This window comes from Pristiophorus japonicus, chromosome 21 (genome assembly GCF_044704955.1).
Source record: "Pristiophorus japonicus isolate sPriJap1 chromosome 21, sPriJap1.hap1, whole genome shotgun sequence".
NCBI classification, from domain to species: Eukaryota; Metazoa; Chordata; class Chondrichthyes; family Pristiophoridae; genus Pristiophorus; species Pristiophorus japonicus.
In genome coordinates this window covers 63,443,919-63,458,480 of record NC_091997.1, presented here as the reverse complement: position 1 = coordinate 63,458,480, position 14,562 = coordinate 63,443,919, and the positions used below count along the sequence as shown (strand labels likewise).

General features: G+C 47.3%; 1 protein-coding gene across 1 annotated transcript in view; it reads right to left on the bottom strand.

Annotated features, from left to right (window-relative positions):
- Nucleotides 1–2,411: 2,411 nt before the first annotated feature.
- The window catches only part of LOC139233546 (chondroitin sulfate proteoglycan 4-like), a 119,486-nt gene continuing 107,335 nt past the window's right edge, over nucleotides 2,412–14,562 (bottom strand). The window contains exons 9-10 of the mRNA XM_070863949.1: nucleotides 11,899–12,082; nucleotides 2,412–4,796 (exon numbers count right to left, since the gene is read on the bottom strand). Coding sequence (XP_070720050.1) covers nucleotides 2,875–4,796; nucleotides 11,899–12,082 — 2,106 coding nt within the window. The 3' untranslated portion in view covers nucleotides 2,412–2,874. The remainder of the gene's footprint in view (nucleotides 4,797–11,898; nucleotides 12,083–14,562) is intronic.

Genomic DNA, 14,562 nt, shown 5'->3' with positions numbered 1-14,562 from the left:
TCCAGTTTGGTTAACCCAATCTATGTGCATATTAAAGTCACCCATTATAACTGCTGCACCTTTATTGCACGCACCCCTAATTTCATGTTTGATGCCCTCCCCAACATCACTACTACTGTTTGGAGGTCTGTACACAACTCCCACTAACGTTTTTTGTCCTTTGGTATTCTGCAGCTCTACCCATATAGATTCCACATCATCCAAGCTAATGTCCTTCCGAACTATTGCCTTAATTTGCTCCTTAACCAGCAATGCTACCCCACCTCCTTTTCCTTTTATTCTATCTTTCCTGAATGTTGAATACCCCTGGATGTTGAGTTCCCAGCCCTGATCATCCTGGAGCCACGTCTCCGTAATCCCAATCACATCATATTTGTTAACATCTATTTGCACAGTTAATTCATCCACTTTATTGCGGATACTCCTTGCATTAAGACACAAAGCCTTCAGGCTTGTTCTTTTAACACCCTTTGTCCTTTTAGAATTTTGCTGTACAGTGGCCCTTTTTGTTCTTTGCCTTGGGTTTCTCTGCCCTCCACTTTTCCTCATCTCCTTTCTGTCTTTTGCTTTTGCCTCCTTTTTGTTTCCCTCTGTCTCCCTGCATTGGTTCCCATCCCCCTGCCATATCAGTTTAAATCCTCCCCAACAGCACTAGCAAACACTCCCCCTAGGACATTGGTTCCGGTCCTGCCCAGGTGCAGACCGTCCGGTTTGTACTGGTCCCACCTCCCCCAGAAAGGAAATCCATACCATGGGGGGCCGAGGCAGCTGAAGGCATGGCTACAAATGGTGGACCAAAGGGAAGGGGGAGGTATGAGACTAGATTCAGGGGAATGGAGAGTTTGGGGGATCTGTAGGGGTTGAGGAGCCTACAGCGATAGGAGAGATGAGTTTGTGGAGGGTGGAGGGCGGGAGACCGGCCAGGAGGGCATTGGAATAATCAAGTCTGAAGGCGTGGATGAGGGTTTCAGCAGCAGTTGGACTGAGGCAGGAGCAGAGGTGGGAGATCTTTGTGCTGTAGAGGGTATTATATTAGAAGCTCAGCTTAGGGTTGAGTAGGATGCGGAGTTTGCAAACAGTCTGGTTCAGCCGGAGATGGTATCCAGGGAGGGGGATGGAATCAATGGTTTGGATACAGAGTTTGTGAGGGAGGGGCAAAAATAAGGGCTGTGGTCTTCCCAACATGTAGCTGGCAGAAATTTTGACTCATGTAAAACTGGATGTCGATCAAGCAGTCTGACAACAGGCCCCAGTCTGTAGCTGATGGTCGCCAAGGGACAGCATGTGGAGGGGGCTAAGGATAGTGGCAAAGGGGACTCCAGCGGTGAGAGTGCGGGGTGGGAAGACAAGCTCTTGCTGGAGATGCTCTGGCTGTGCCAAATGTGATATCTTCATCGCCAAATTTGATATCTTCATCGCCAAATTTGATATCTTCGTCGCCAAATTTTCAGCGAGCACACTAACGCACAACCTGTAAGATGGCTGCAGGTTCCGGAGACTTCCCCTGCTGGTCAGGTGACCTGTTTTTTATTAAACAGCACTAGCTGCAGTAACACAGGCGTCCACAGTATGGAGCTACAGACATTACACCAAGAGTGGAACCAGGTGAGCACAATCCCACTCAGCTGAACAATGGAGGAGAATGCTCTGGTCAACTGTGTCAAAGGCTGCAAACATCAAGAGGGATGAGGAGAGATGGAGTACCATGCTCACAGACACAGAGAAAGTCATTTGTGATTTTGGTTAGGACTGTTTCAGTGCTGTGGCTGGGGTGGAAACCTGATTGGAGAGATTCAACAGATAGTTGAGGGAGAGATGGGCACAGATTTGGAAGGTGCCAACACATTCAAGGACTCTGAATGGGAAGAACGATTGGAGATGGAGCAGTAGTTTTCAAGGACAGAGGGGTCAAGGGTGGTTATTTGAGGAAGGGACATGATGATGGTGGTGTTGAAAAGGACGGGGACAGTGCCTGGTGAACAGAAAATATTTACACTGTCAGCTGGCATGGGGGTCAGGAAGGGAAGTTGGATGGTCAGCAGTTTACAGCAATCTAACTCAGGAAGGCAGCAAAACTCAGAGGCTGAGGAACACCTCGGGGATGAATTGGTGTTACACTACAGGCACTGCCTCAGTCCTGTCCTTTACCAGGATCAGAACAGGACCGTTTCAATCAAGAATTAAATCATGAATCATCAGCACGATTAAAAACTTACAGTAAATATACCAACTCCCGTTTCACACTGGGAAACAATCAGAACCAAACCAGTTGTCACTGGGAATCTCTGCAGGCGGACAGCTTGTGTAGGGACAGTGTGTCTGTGTGAAAATATCTGTGTTTCTTATTACAGTGCAGAAAACATTCAGAACCAGAGCAAACCTTTGGTCCTGTGAAACGAACCTGCAATAATTTGATTACAGCATGCTGCAATCGCACAGCACAACTGCCAGCACCTCCTCACTATGATCAGTCTGAATACTCAGGGCTGTCTCTCTACCAACAAGAGTCACAGTATAGCAGCACCTACCGGAGCTTGCAGAGGGATAAGAATAAATACTATTTTGGTGTATTTGGTTTTGTTTGGATTTTTGAGGTGTGAAATGGGTCGTCTCGGGCAGCCATTAAGGGACTAACTTGCAAAGTGACCCAGCAAACAATCGCCCTCCAACCGGATAGTTAGTAGAGGCAGGATTCCCATCCAATGGGGGATTTGTTTCTTCCAATTGGGTCATTTTAGAATGTTCTCTATTGTGATGTAAAAGCAGAGGAACAGTGGGAACCTTATGACCTCTAGTAAGGTGCCGATAATGGTGTGATTGTATCTCTTTACGAACTCACTTGAAGCACCATCCGAGTGGGTGTGCTGGTGATGATCACACCCAGTACTGATTGGTCTTCAGGGTAGGGTTGTTTGTCCTGCAGAACTGGCTGGCTTCAGGATTAACGTACCCACTGTTGGATTGTGCGTCCATGCCATTTAGTGACCTGACGTTGACGAGAGGAACAGATTGAGCCTGGTCCATCTTCCTGAAGGTTTCTCTCTCCACCGTGCCATTCCTAGGTTTGGAGGGAGCTGCCTGCACATTGTGCTTCCCAGTTTTGTTGCGTTTTGTAATATAAATGGCAATTATTGTGGCAATCAGCAACAGCAAAGCGATGAGGATGATGGCGATGATAATAGCCGTGAGATTATTCCATGATGATAGGAGGACCTTCTCACTGCTTGCTGTTGGTTGGGACCCTGTTACTGCATTGCCCGATGTTGGCACATTGGAGTCGGCAGAAGAGACATAAGGACTCCACGTTACGGTGGATGAATACACATCCATTTCATCACCTTGCTGCACAGTGGGGCTGCTGTTGGAATTTGGTACCTCAGTGCCACTCAGGGCCGAGACTTTCAGCAGCGTGGCATTGTATTGGTGAGTCGGTATGTATGGGACAGTCCGAAATTCAAAAGCACCTATGCCAGGTGGTACTCCATCAGCTTTCAAGAGAAATTGGAAGCCATCAACCTCGGGGTAAGGGGCAGCCTCACCAGAATCAAAAACTTCCATTGCTATAATTCCCTCTTCTAGGTCAGACTGGGTAAAGTTATTCCCGAGCTGGCTTTGAGTTCCATTCTGCCTGTGCAGTTTGATGAGTTTGCCAGCTCTGGGCTGTTGGATGATGTTGAAGGAAGGAATGCTCTGGGTTTTATTAGCCAGCTCACCAGCATCCAAAACATCTGTGTCAATCAAAATGGTAGTACCTCTGGGCCAGTGTAGGTGACGGGCCATCCTCACTAAGGGCTGCACTGTAACATTCACGGTACCCGATACATTGCCCTCACGGCTCAGTGCACAGAAGTGGAAGCTGTCTTGATGAACAGAGAGGTCTGTCATGTGGTATTTTAGTTCTCCATTATCAATTTGCTTCTGCAGGAACTCGGTCACAATAGCCTGGTTTACAGTTACCTTTCCGTGCCTTGGCTGCTGGGTTATTTTGTAAAGTATAATAGCATTTCCTTTGGTACCGATCAGGAGTTCCTCGCTGGTTATGGGCACAGACGCATTACCCTGCACTAATACAGTCTCTTTGTTGTGGACCATACGAACAGTCACTGGGGTAACTTCAATAGTGACAGACCCCCCAACAGCTGAATGTTTTCCGTCGGAGACACTGAACTGGAACAGGCTCGAAGCGGGCTTCCCAGCTGCTTTGAAAATCACTCTGCCAGCATTGATATCCGCCTGTGTGAACTGCTTTATGGCCGTGCTGTCATTACCCTGATGTACAAAGAAGCCATTGTCTGGCCCTCTGACGATACTGTACCGAATGTCTTCTGGTAAGTTATCAGAGTCAACTGTGTTCATGTGACCTTGAGTCAGCACAAAGCTGGAGCCTTGCAGGACATACAGGGTCAGCCCCGTCGTCACAATCTGTGGAGGGTGATCTCCTGGCACCACTGTTATATTGAAGAGCTCGGAAATAACAATGGTAGTTCCATCATCCGCAGGACGGGAAAATGACTTTCTCCTGGGACTCAGCCAGGCTCGGAATGTGAAGCTATCTGTTAAAGCTGCTGACCTGCTGTGCGTATACTCCAGCACAGAGTCAGACAGGTCAGACTGCGTAAAGTGCCGCGCCGGTCCTACGTCAGCTAATGAGAGAAACCCATGGACCGGTTCCTGGGTTACCTCAAATATCACATCATAGGTGGATCGGTCAGCTTTCGGTACACTGGCCAGAAGGTTCAAGGCATCCAGCGTGGACTGGTCAATTGTTGCACTTTGACCTTCGGGTAGTACAAGACCTGGAGAAAAAAGAAAGACATTTTGCTAATTTCGTAAAAATGATAATTTGTAGAAAAGCCATTGGGCCCAACAAGTGCATGTTGCCGTTTATCCCCCAAATGAGCAGTGTCCTAATCCTTGACTTTCCTGTTTCCATATTCCTTTATTTGCTTTTCCTTCCAGCCACCTATATAACAGTGTCAGCCGTGGCTCAGTGGGTCGTACTCTCACCCAGAAAGTCATGGGTTCAAGTCCCATTCCAGTCACTTGAGCACAAGAATCTAGGCTGACACTCCAGTGCAGTACTGAGGGAGCGTTGCACTATCAGAGGCGTTGTTTTTTAGATGAGATATTAAACTGAGACCCTGTCTGCTCTCTCAGGTGGATGTAAAAAATCCCATGGCGCTATTTCGAAGAAGAGCAGGGGCATTATCCCGGTGTCCTGGCCAATATTTATCCCTCAATCAACATCACTAAAACAGATTATTTGGTCATTATCACATTGCTGTTTGTGGAACTTGCTGTGCACAAATTGGCTGCCCCGGTTCCAACATTAAAACAATGATTACACTTCAAAAAAGTACTTCATTGGCTGTAAAGCACTTTGGGACGACCGGTGGTCATGAAAGGCGCTATATAAATGCAAGTCTTTCTTGATTTTATAATCTATTTCTAATGTTGACTTAGTCTCTGTATCAATCACTAGGGCAATCCCCAGCCTCACAACATTCCGTGTGTAAAAAGGTTTCTCCTGCTCTCTGTCCTAAATCTCATTAATTTCATCTTATATCCAGGACTCCTTGGTCCAGTCCCCTCAATAACTGGGAGCATCATCGATATCGGGAACATCTTAGAGGGACGAGGTGGGTTGTGATTTTCCTAATTGTCAACATGGGGTTAATCCTGCAGGATGTGGAGGAAGATGGAAAAAGAAAAGTTAACAAATTCAATCCCGAGACTGGAAGAGCGTGATCATTGTCTGTTTCACCATCCATGCAACAGACTGCGATGGAAAAGTCAACAAGTCTGCTTGGAGCGTCTGCCTGGAGGAAGCTTTTTTATTTATTGCCATGCAAGCACTTGCACTTTCTAAACTATGATTTGTTTACAAGAACCCTATCATTATTTACATATTGCATGCTATTTATCAGCTCAACTAAATCAGTCCCAGGTCTCGTTTCCTAGAAACTCTTATCTTGCACTGCTAAATGCATCCAACTGGAATCACATCATTACTGAGAAAGCAAGAAATACAGAGAGAAGGTGTGAGAGACGAAATGCAATCCTCAAATACCCATTTTGCACCTCACAGTGCAACAGTGCGTGTCCGTCTCGATGGTTGGGGTGTAACCCTGTCTCAATGGTTGCAGTGTAACCCGGTCTCGATGGTTGGGGTCTCAATGGCTGCAGTGTAACTCGGTCTCAATGGTTGGGGTGTAACCCGGTCTCGATGGTTGCAGTGTAACCTGGTCTCGATGGTTGGGGTGTAACTTGGTCTCGATGGCTGCAGTGTAACCCGGTCTCGATGGTTGGGGTGTAACTTGGTCTCAATGGTTGGGGTGTAACCTGGTCTCGATGGTTGGGGTGTAACCTGGTCTCGATGGTTGGGGTGTAACTTGGTCTCAATGGTTGGGGTGTAACCTGGTCTCGATGGTTGGGGTGTAACCTGGTCTCGATGGTTGGGGTGTAACCCGGTCTCGATGGTTGGGGTGTAACCTGGTCTCGATGGTTGGGGTGTAACCCGGTCTCGATGGTTGGGGTGTAACCCGGTCTCGATGGCTGCAGTGTAACCCGGTCTCGATGGTTGGGGTGTAACCCGGTCTCGATGGTTGGGGTGTAACCTGGTCTCGATGGTTGGGGTGTAACCCGGTCTCGATGGCTGCAGTGTAACCTGGTCTCGATGGTTGGGGTGTAACCCGGTCTCGATGGTTGGGGTGTAACCCGGTCTCGATGGTTGGGGTGTAACCTGGTCTCGATGGTTAGGGTGTAACCCGGTCTCGATGGTTGGGGTGTAACCTGGTCTCGATGGTTGGGGTGTAACCCGGTCTCGATGGTTGGGGTGTAACCCGGTCTCGATGGTTGGGGTGTAACCTGGTCTCGATGGTTGGGGTGTAACCCGGTCTCGATGGTTGGGGTGTAACCTGGTCTCGATGGTTGGGGTGTAACCCGGTCTCGATGGTTGGGGTGTAACCTGGTCTCGATGGTTGGGGTGTAACCTGGTCTCGATGGTTGGGGTGTAACAGTTCCATTTGGATGAAAGTGAACGCAGTGTTTATTGAATGGAGACAGGAAATCTCAACACAAACAGCCGCAATCTTAGTGTTCCTTCCACATGCACTTCGTTCACAGCACAAACCCATCATTGGGGCCGGTCTCAAGCTCGCTCCCAGGTCTCAGATTCTGGAACTCTTTGCTGGAACTGAAATGTCAACATATTTTTCCTTTTCGGGTCAATGATTCATACAGCACAGAAAGAGGCCATTCGGACCATCGTGCCTGTGCTGACTCTTTGACAAAGACAGATGTGAGTTGATGCAGTGCAACATCCTGCTACAAAGCAGCAATTCTAGAGCAACATCTGGGCTGTGGAGAAAGAGCGGGGGCGTGAGACGAATCGGATCGCTCTTTCAAAGAGCTGGCACAGGCATGATGGGCCGAATGGCTGTGCTGTATCATTCTATGATTCACTGATCTGAAATGGAACAATATTCCTGGCTACAGGATTTTTAGACAAGATAGAGAGGGGGGTAAAAAGTGGGGGGGGGTGTCGTGGAACTAATTAAAGAAACTATTACAGCGGTGAGGAGGGATGATATGTTCGAGGGATCATCAAATGAGGCCATATGGGTCGAATTGAAAAATAAAAAGGGGCGATCACACTGCTGGGAGTGTATTATAGACCCCCAAACAGTGGGAGGGAGATAGAGGAGCAAATATGTAGGCAAATTGCTGTTAAGTCTAAAAACCATAGGGTAGTAATAGTAGGGGATTTTAATTATCCAAATATTGATTGGAACAAATTTATTGTGAAGGGTATAGAGGGTGCGGAATTTTTGAAATGCATTCAAGAGAACTTTTTCAGTCAGTATGTAGCAAGCCCAACACGAGAGGGGGCGGTCTTGGATTTAGTTTTGGGGAATGAAGCTGGGCAGGTTGAAGGGGTATTGGGGGGGAGCACTTGGCTGCTAGTGATCATAATTCAGTCAGATTCAAGTTGGTTATGGATAAGGACAAGAATAGGCCTGGAATAAAAGTTCCGAATTGGGGAAAAGCTAATTTTGCTAAGTTAAGGAGTGATTTGGCCATGATGGACTGGAAACAGCTACTTGTGGGTAAATCAGTGTCGGAACAGTGGGAGGCATTCAAGGAGGAGATCCGGAAGGCTCAGGCCAAACATGTGCCCTTAAAGAAAAAGGCTGGGAAAAATAATTCTAGAACCCCCTGGATGTCTAGGGACTTACAGGGGAGGATTAAGAAAAAAAGGGACGCTTATGTCACATATCAACGGCTAAATACTTTAGAATTTTTAGAGGAATATAGAAAGTTAAGAGGCAAAATTAAAAAGGATATTAGGAATGCTAAGAGAGAACACGAGAAGTTCTTGGCCAGTAAAACTAAGGAAAACCCTAAATTGTTCTATAAATATATTAAGAATAAGAGGGTAACTAAAGAAAGGGTAGGGCCTATTAGACACCATGAGGGCAATCTTTGTGAGGAGGTGGAAGATGTTGGTAAGCTTCTTAGTGAATACTTTGCATCTGTTTTCACAAAGGAAAGGGGTATTGCAGATACTACTATCGAGGAGGAGTGTGATATTCTGGATGAAATAAATATAGTGAGAGAGGAAGTATTAAGAGGTTTAGCAGCTTTGAAAGTAGATAAGTCCCCAGGCCCAGATGAAATGCATCCCAGGTTGTTGAGTGAAGGAGGAAATAGCAGGTGCCTTGACCATCATTTTCCAGTCCTCTTTGGATCTGGGCATGGTGCCGGAGGACTGGAGGTCAGCCCAACGTCAGTGGTGGGAAAATTATTGGAAAAAATCCTGAAAGACAGGATAAATCTGCATTTGGAAAGGCAAGGATTAATTAGGGACAGTCAGCACAGATTTGTTAAGGGAAGATCAGGTTTGATTAACCTGATTGAATTCTTTGAGCAGGTAACTGAGAGGGTTGATGAGGGTAGTGCGTATGCTGTAGTATATATGGACTTTAGCAAGGCTTTTGATAATGTCCCACATGGTAGACTGGTCATGAAGGTTAATGCCCATGGGATACAGGGCAAGTTGGATCCAAAATTGGCTCTAACATTACTGATTATGGTCCTACTCTAACATTACTGCTGGTGACTCTACTCTATTGTTACTGGTTTTGAGCCGACTATTACATTACTGCTGATGACCTTATTCCAAACTTACTGTTGGTGTCCCTACACTAACATTACTGGTGATGACCCTGCTCCACCATACTGGTGGTGACGCTATTCTAACATTCCCTGGTGGTTTTCCTGCTCTAAAGTATTGCTGGTTAATCTAAACTAACATTGCTGGTTTTGTCCCTACACCAACATTACTGGTGGTGACTCAACTCTATCATTTTGGTGTTGACTATACAATAACATTACTGATGCTGATCTTACTCTAACATGAGCAGTGGTCACATAGAAATTTACAGCGCAGAAGGAGGCCATTTCGACCCATCGTGTCCACGCCGGCTGATAAAGAGCCGCACGGCCCTCGGTCAGCAGCCCTAAAGGTTACATATAAACCTATGAACAATGACGGAAAGGCAAAGAGCACCCAGCCCAACCAGTCTGCCTCACACAACTGCGACACCCTTTATACTGTAACATTCTATACTCCATCCCAACCGGAGCCACGTGATCTCCTGGGAGAGGCAAAAAACAGATAAAAACCCAGGCCAATTTAGAGAGAAAAAATCTCGGAAAATTCCTCTCCAACCCATCCAGATTAGTCCAGGAGATCACCCTGGCCGTATTCTATTCCCTGCAGTACTTACCATTATATCTGTGCTGACCAACAAAAGGTCATGCAGTCTAATCCCAATTACCAGCTCTAGGTCCATAACCCTACAGGTTACGGCACTTTAAGTGCCCATCCAACCATCTCTTAAAAATGGTGAGGGCTTCTGCATCCACCACTCTTCCAGGCAGCGAGTTCCAGATCCCCACAAGCCCCACCTCAAATCCCCTCTAAACCTTCCACCAACCACCTTAAATCTGTGTCACCTTGTAATAGACCCCATCACCAATGGAAATAGACCCTTACTATCCAATGAGAACAAACCCAGCCTATCCAATCTGTCCTCAGAACTAAGATTCTCCATTCCAGGCAGCATCCTAGTAAATTTCCTCTGCACCTTCTCTAGTGCAATCACGTCCTTCCTATAATACGGCGACCAGAACTGCACGCAGTACTCCAACTGTGGCCAAACCTACAATTTAAGCATAACCTCCCTGCTCTTATATTCCATTCCTTAGCCAATAAAGACAAGCATTCCATGTGCCTTCTTAACCACCTTATCCACCTGGCCTGCTACTTTCAGGGATCTGTGGACAAGCACTCCAAGGTCCCTTTGTTCATCGACACTATTAAGTGGCCTACCGCTTAATGTGTATAACCTTTCCTTATCAGCCCTCCCAAAGTGCATCACCTCACACTTCTCTGAATTAAATTCCATTAGCCACTCCTCTGCCCACCTGACCAGTAGATTGGTATCCTCCTGCAGCCCATGACTTTCCTCTTTATTATCAACCACACAGCCAATTTTAGTGTCGTCTGCAAACTTCTTATTCATACTTCCTATATTCAAATCTAAATTGTTGATATAACCACAAAAAGCAAGGGACCCAGTACTGAGCCCTGCAGAATCCCATCCTTCCAGTCACAAAAATATCCATCATTATCCTTTGCTTCCTATCTCCAAGCCAATTTTGGATCCAACTTGCCACTTTTCCCTGTATCCCATGGGCTTTAACCTTCATGACCAGTCTACCATGTGGGACCTTATCAAAAGCCTTGCTAAAGTCCATATATACTACATCGTATGCACTACCCTCATCGACCCTCTTGGTTACCTCCTCAAAAAATTCAACACGAAGGGTCCCAGAGCAATGCAAAGTATGGGACAACTAATCAGCTGAAGTGGTGGACTGCAGACTTGTGACTCCCCCACTTGAGTGTTTTTGTTTCAACAGAATTGTGCAAATGACTGACTGGGCCAGCCTCTTGCTGGTGTATGTGTGAGTGTACCTGCGTGTCCTGTCTGTGGATGGGTGAGTGAGCCCACGTCTCGTGTTCCTGTGGGAATCAGCATGCTTCCATTTTGCGTAAGCATGCAACCTTTTGTTTGCTTAAAGTGACCCCGACCCTCCATATTTTGGAGGAAGAAAATGCAGCCACACGATTCCTGACAGCTCTTGCACGCATAGTCTAAACCTCTTCCATTTGCAAAATAAAGGTCTTAACTGACTGGAAATCTTTGACCTGGTTTTGACCCTGAACTTTATTTAAACTGTGCATCCTTTCTCATATACTGCACCTGGCTAAAATGAGATCTGCTCGATGCTGTCCAGACAATAACAATATGCATTTATATAGCGCCTTTAACATAGTAAAAAATTCCCAAGGTGCTTCACAGGAGTGTTATGATAAAAATTTGACACCGAGTCCCATAAAGCAATATTAGGGCAGGTGATCAAAAGCTTGGTCAAAGAGGTAGGTTTTAAGGAGTGTTTTAAAGGAAGAGAGGTAGTGAAGTGGAGGGGTTTAGGGAGGGAGTTCCAGAGCTTAGCCCCAGGCAGCTGAAGGCACGGCCAGCAATGGTGGTCCGATGAAAATCGGGGAAGGGCAAGAGGTCAGAATTGGAGGAGTGCAGGGGCCTGAAAGGGTTATAGAGCTGGAGATAGGGAGGGGCGAGGCCATGGAGGGGTCGCATTACTCCAGGAGACGGCAAAAGCAAGATAACTGAAATACCCAATCTGGTCGCTGGCCACATTGGTAGGGCAGCTGAGGGCCGTTGGTGCCTGTGGAACTGTACCCCAAAAGTCATTGCTGCCCGGAGAGAGGGCAGAAAACTGGCAAAATCAAAACTGTCTGCACTTTACCTTTATTCCTCCACAGCTGAGTGCCTTGTTCAGGGCGATGGTTTTCAAAGGAGATCGACATTGTCAGGGTCTGCGTCTCTGTAACCACTGGGGGAGAGGTCACTGTGAACTGGAATGAGTCCTGAGATTTCCAGAAGGGTTCCGCAGGCCAGTCATGTTGGTAGAAAATGGTGGCAGTTTCCAGCTGTTGGTGATGAGAGAATACATTGTGAATACTGGTCACTAGCCACCAGTGTTACTATCTCCCATTCTATTACATAATGACACAGAATTTACAGAAACAGGCCCTTCGGTGCAAACAATCTGTGCCAGTATTTGTACTCTACATGAGCCTCCTCCTCATCTCAACCCCATCAGCATATCCCTCTATTCCTTTCTCCCTCATGTGATTATCTAGCTTCCTCTTAAATGCATCTCTGCTATTTGCCTCAACCACTCCCTGTGGCAGCCTCCCCTCTGTCTGTTGTCCCCAAGCCTCAGGTTTGGCACCATCTGTAAACCCGAGCTTTGCCTGGCTAAATCCTGAGGTACTGCCACTGGCTGGGTCCCAGAGACCAGTTACTGCGACATCCCGGGGCCTGGTTACTATCACTACCTAGTCCCAGAGCCCGGTTACTATCACTATCTGGAGCCTGGTTACTATCACTACCCAGTCCCAGAGCCTGGTTACTATCACTACCCAGAGCCTGGTAACTATAACTACCCAGTCCCAGAGCCTGGTTACGATCACTACCCAAACCCAGAGCCTGGTTACTATCACTACCCAGTCCCAGAGCTTGGTTACGATCACTATCTGGAGCCTGGTTACGATCACTACCCAGTCCCAGAGCCTGGTTACGATCACTACCCAAACCCAGAGCCTGGTTACTATCACTACCCAGTCCCAGAGCCTGGTTACGATCATTATCTGGAGCCTGGTTACCATAACTACCCAGTCCCAGAGCCTGGTTACTATCACTACCCAATCCCAGAGCCTGGTTACGATCATTATCTGCAGCCTGGTTACTATAACTACATAGTCCCAGAGCCTGGTTACTATCATTACCCAGTCCCAGAGCCTGGTTACTATCACTATCTGGAGCCTGGTTACTATAACTACCTAGTCCCAGAGCCTGATTACTATCACTACCCAGACCCAGAGCCTGGTCACTATCACTACCTAGTCCCAGAGCCTGGTTACTATCACTATCTGGAGCCTGGTTACTATAACTACCCAGTCCCAGAGCCTGGTTACTATCATTACCCAGTCCCAGAGCCTGGTTACTATCATTACCCAGTCCCAGAGCCTGGTTACTATCACTATCTGGAGCCTGGTTACTATAACTACCTAGTCCCAGAGCCTGATTACTATCACTACCCAGACCCAGAGCCTAGTTACTATCACTACCTAGTCCCAGAGCCTGATTACTATCACTACCCAGACCCAGAGCCTGGTTACTATCACTACCTAGTCCCAGAGCCTGGTTACGATCATTATCTGGAGCCTGGTTACTATCACTACCTGGAGCCTGGTTACTATCACTACCCAGTCCCAGAGCCTGGTTACTATCACAATCTGGAGCCTGGTTACGATCACTATCTGGAGCCTGGTTACTATAACTACCCAGTCCCAGAGCCTGGTTACTATCACTATCTGGAGCCTGGTTACTATAACTACCCAGTCCCAGAGCCTGGTTACTATCACTATCTGGAGCCTGGTTACGATCACTATCTGGAGCCTGGTTACTATAACTACCCAGTCCCAGAGCCTGGTTACGATCCCAGAGGTCAACTACTGTCACTATTCCTTCACAGGAGAGTGTTCTAGTTGATCATACTTGGATTTGCCTGGAAACTATCAACAAGCTGGAAATGGAAATCATCCTTTATGAGGATTACAGAGTTTGAAGAGATTGCAGGAATCTCTGCTCAGAGAAATACTGACAGAGCCCGTTGGTATCTAGGTGTGGGCTGTCGGGGCCTATCCTGTGGCCTCCTGCTGAAAAGTGTGTGTACATGGATTTCAGGCGAATAGCGATGTGGGTTTGGATGTGACACTCCCCACTCACTGTCAAGGCTCAGCCCAGATACTCGAGCATTTGAGATGAGGTCCCTGAGGGTTGTTGGCACACAGAACATTGCACTGCAGCATCAGACAGAGCCTCGGGAATGGAGGGGAGAAACTGGAGGGCAAATGTATACAGCACAACATGCACATCTCCCGCTGAGACACACTGCAGAGCAGATCTAGGAGCAATGAACTGATGGCTGGGCCATTGGCACGGTTTCTGTTGACTCAGCTGCACAGAGGAGATTAAATGAAAACTGCAAACTGTCCATATCAGTAAACGGCCACACTGGACACAAGGAGCAGGTAATGTACGGCTCACGCCTGGCTCAGTGTCAGCTCCTGTGTGCTTACCGTACATACAAGTTCAAAGGGGACAATTTCACTCCCATCTGGAGTTGCCAGAACTTTCCGTGGTGATCTACTGCCATCACTTTGATGGAAGATGGGTCGAGGGGGGAGGGCTCAGGAGAAGTGACCGTTTACACCGGCTCTCCATGGTTTGTGCCGGTGTACCCACTCCTCAGCCGCCGGAAGCTGAGTACAGCTGAGTGTTTCATTGACCACTTTCTGCTCCAGCCCAATCCCAGAGGAAGAGAGTTAATTGAAACATTTGG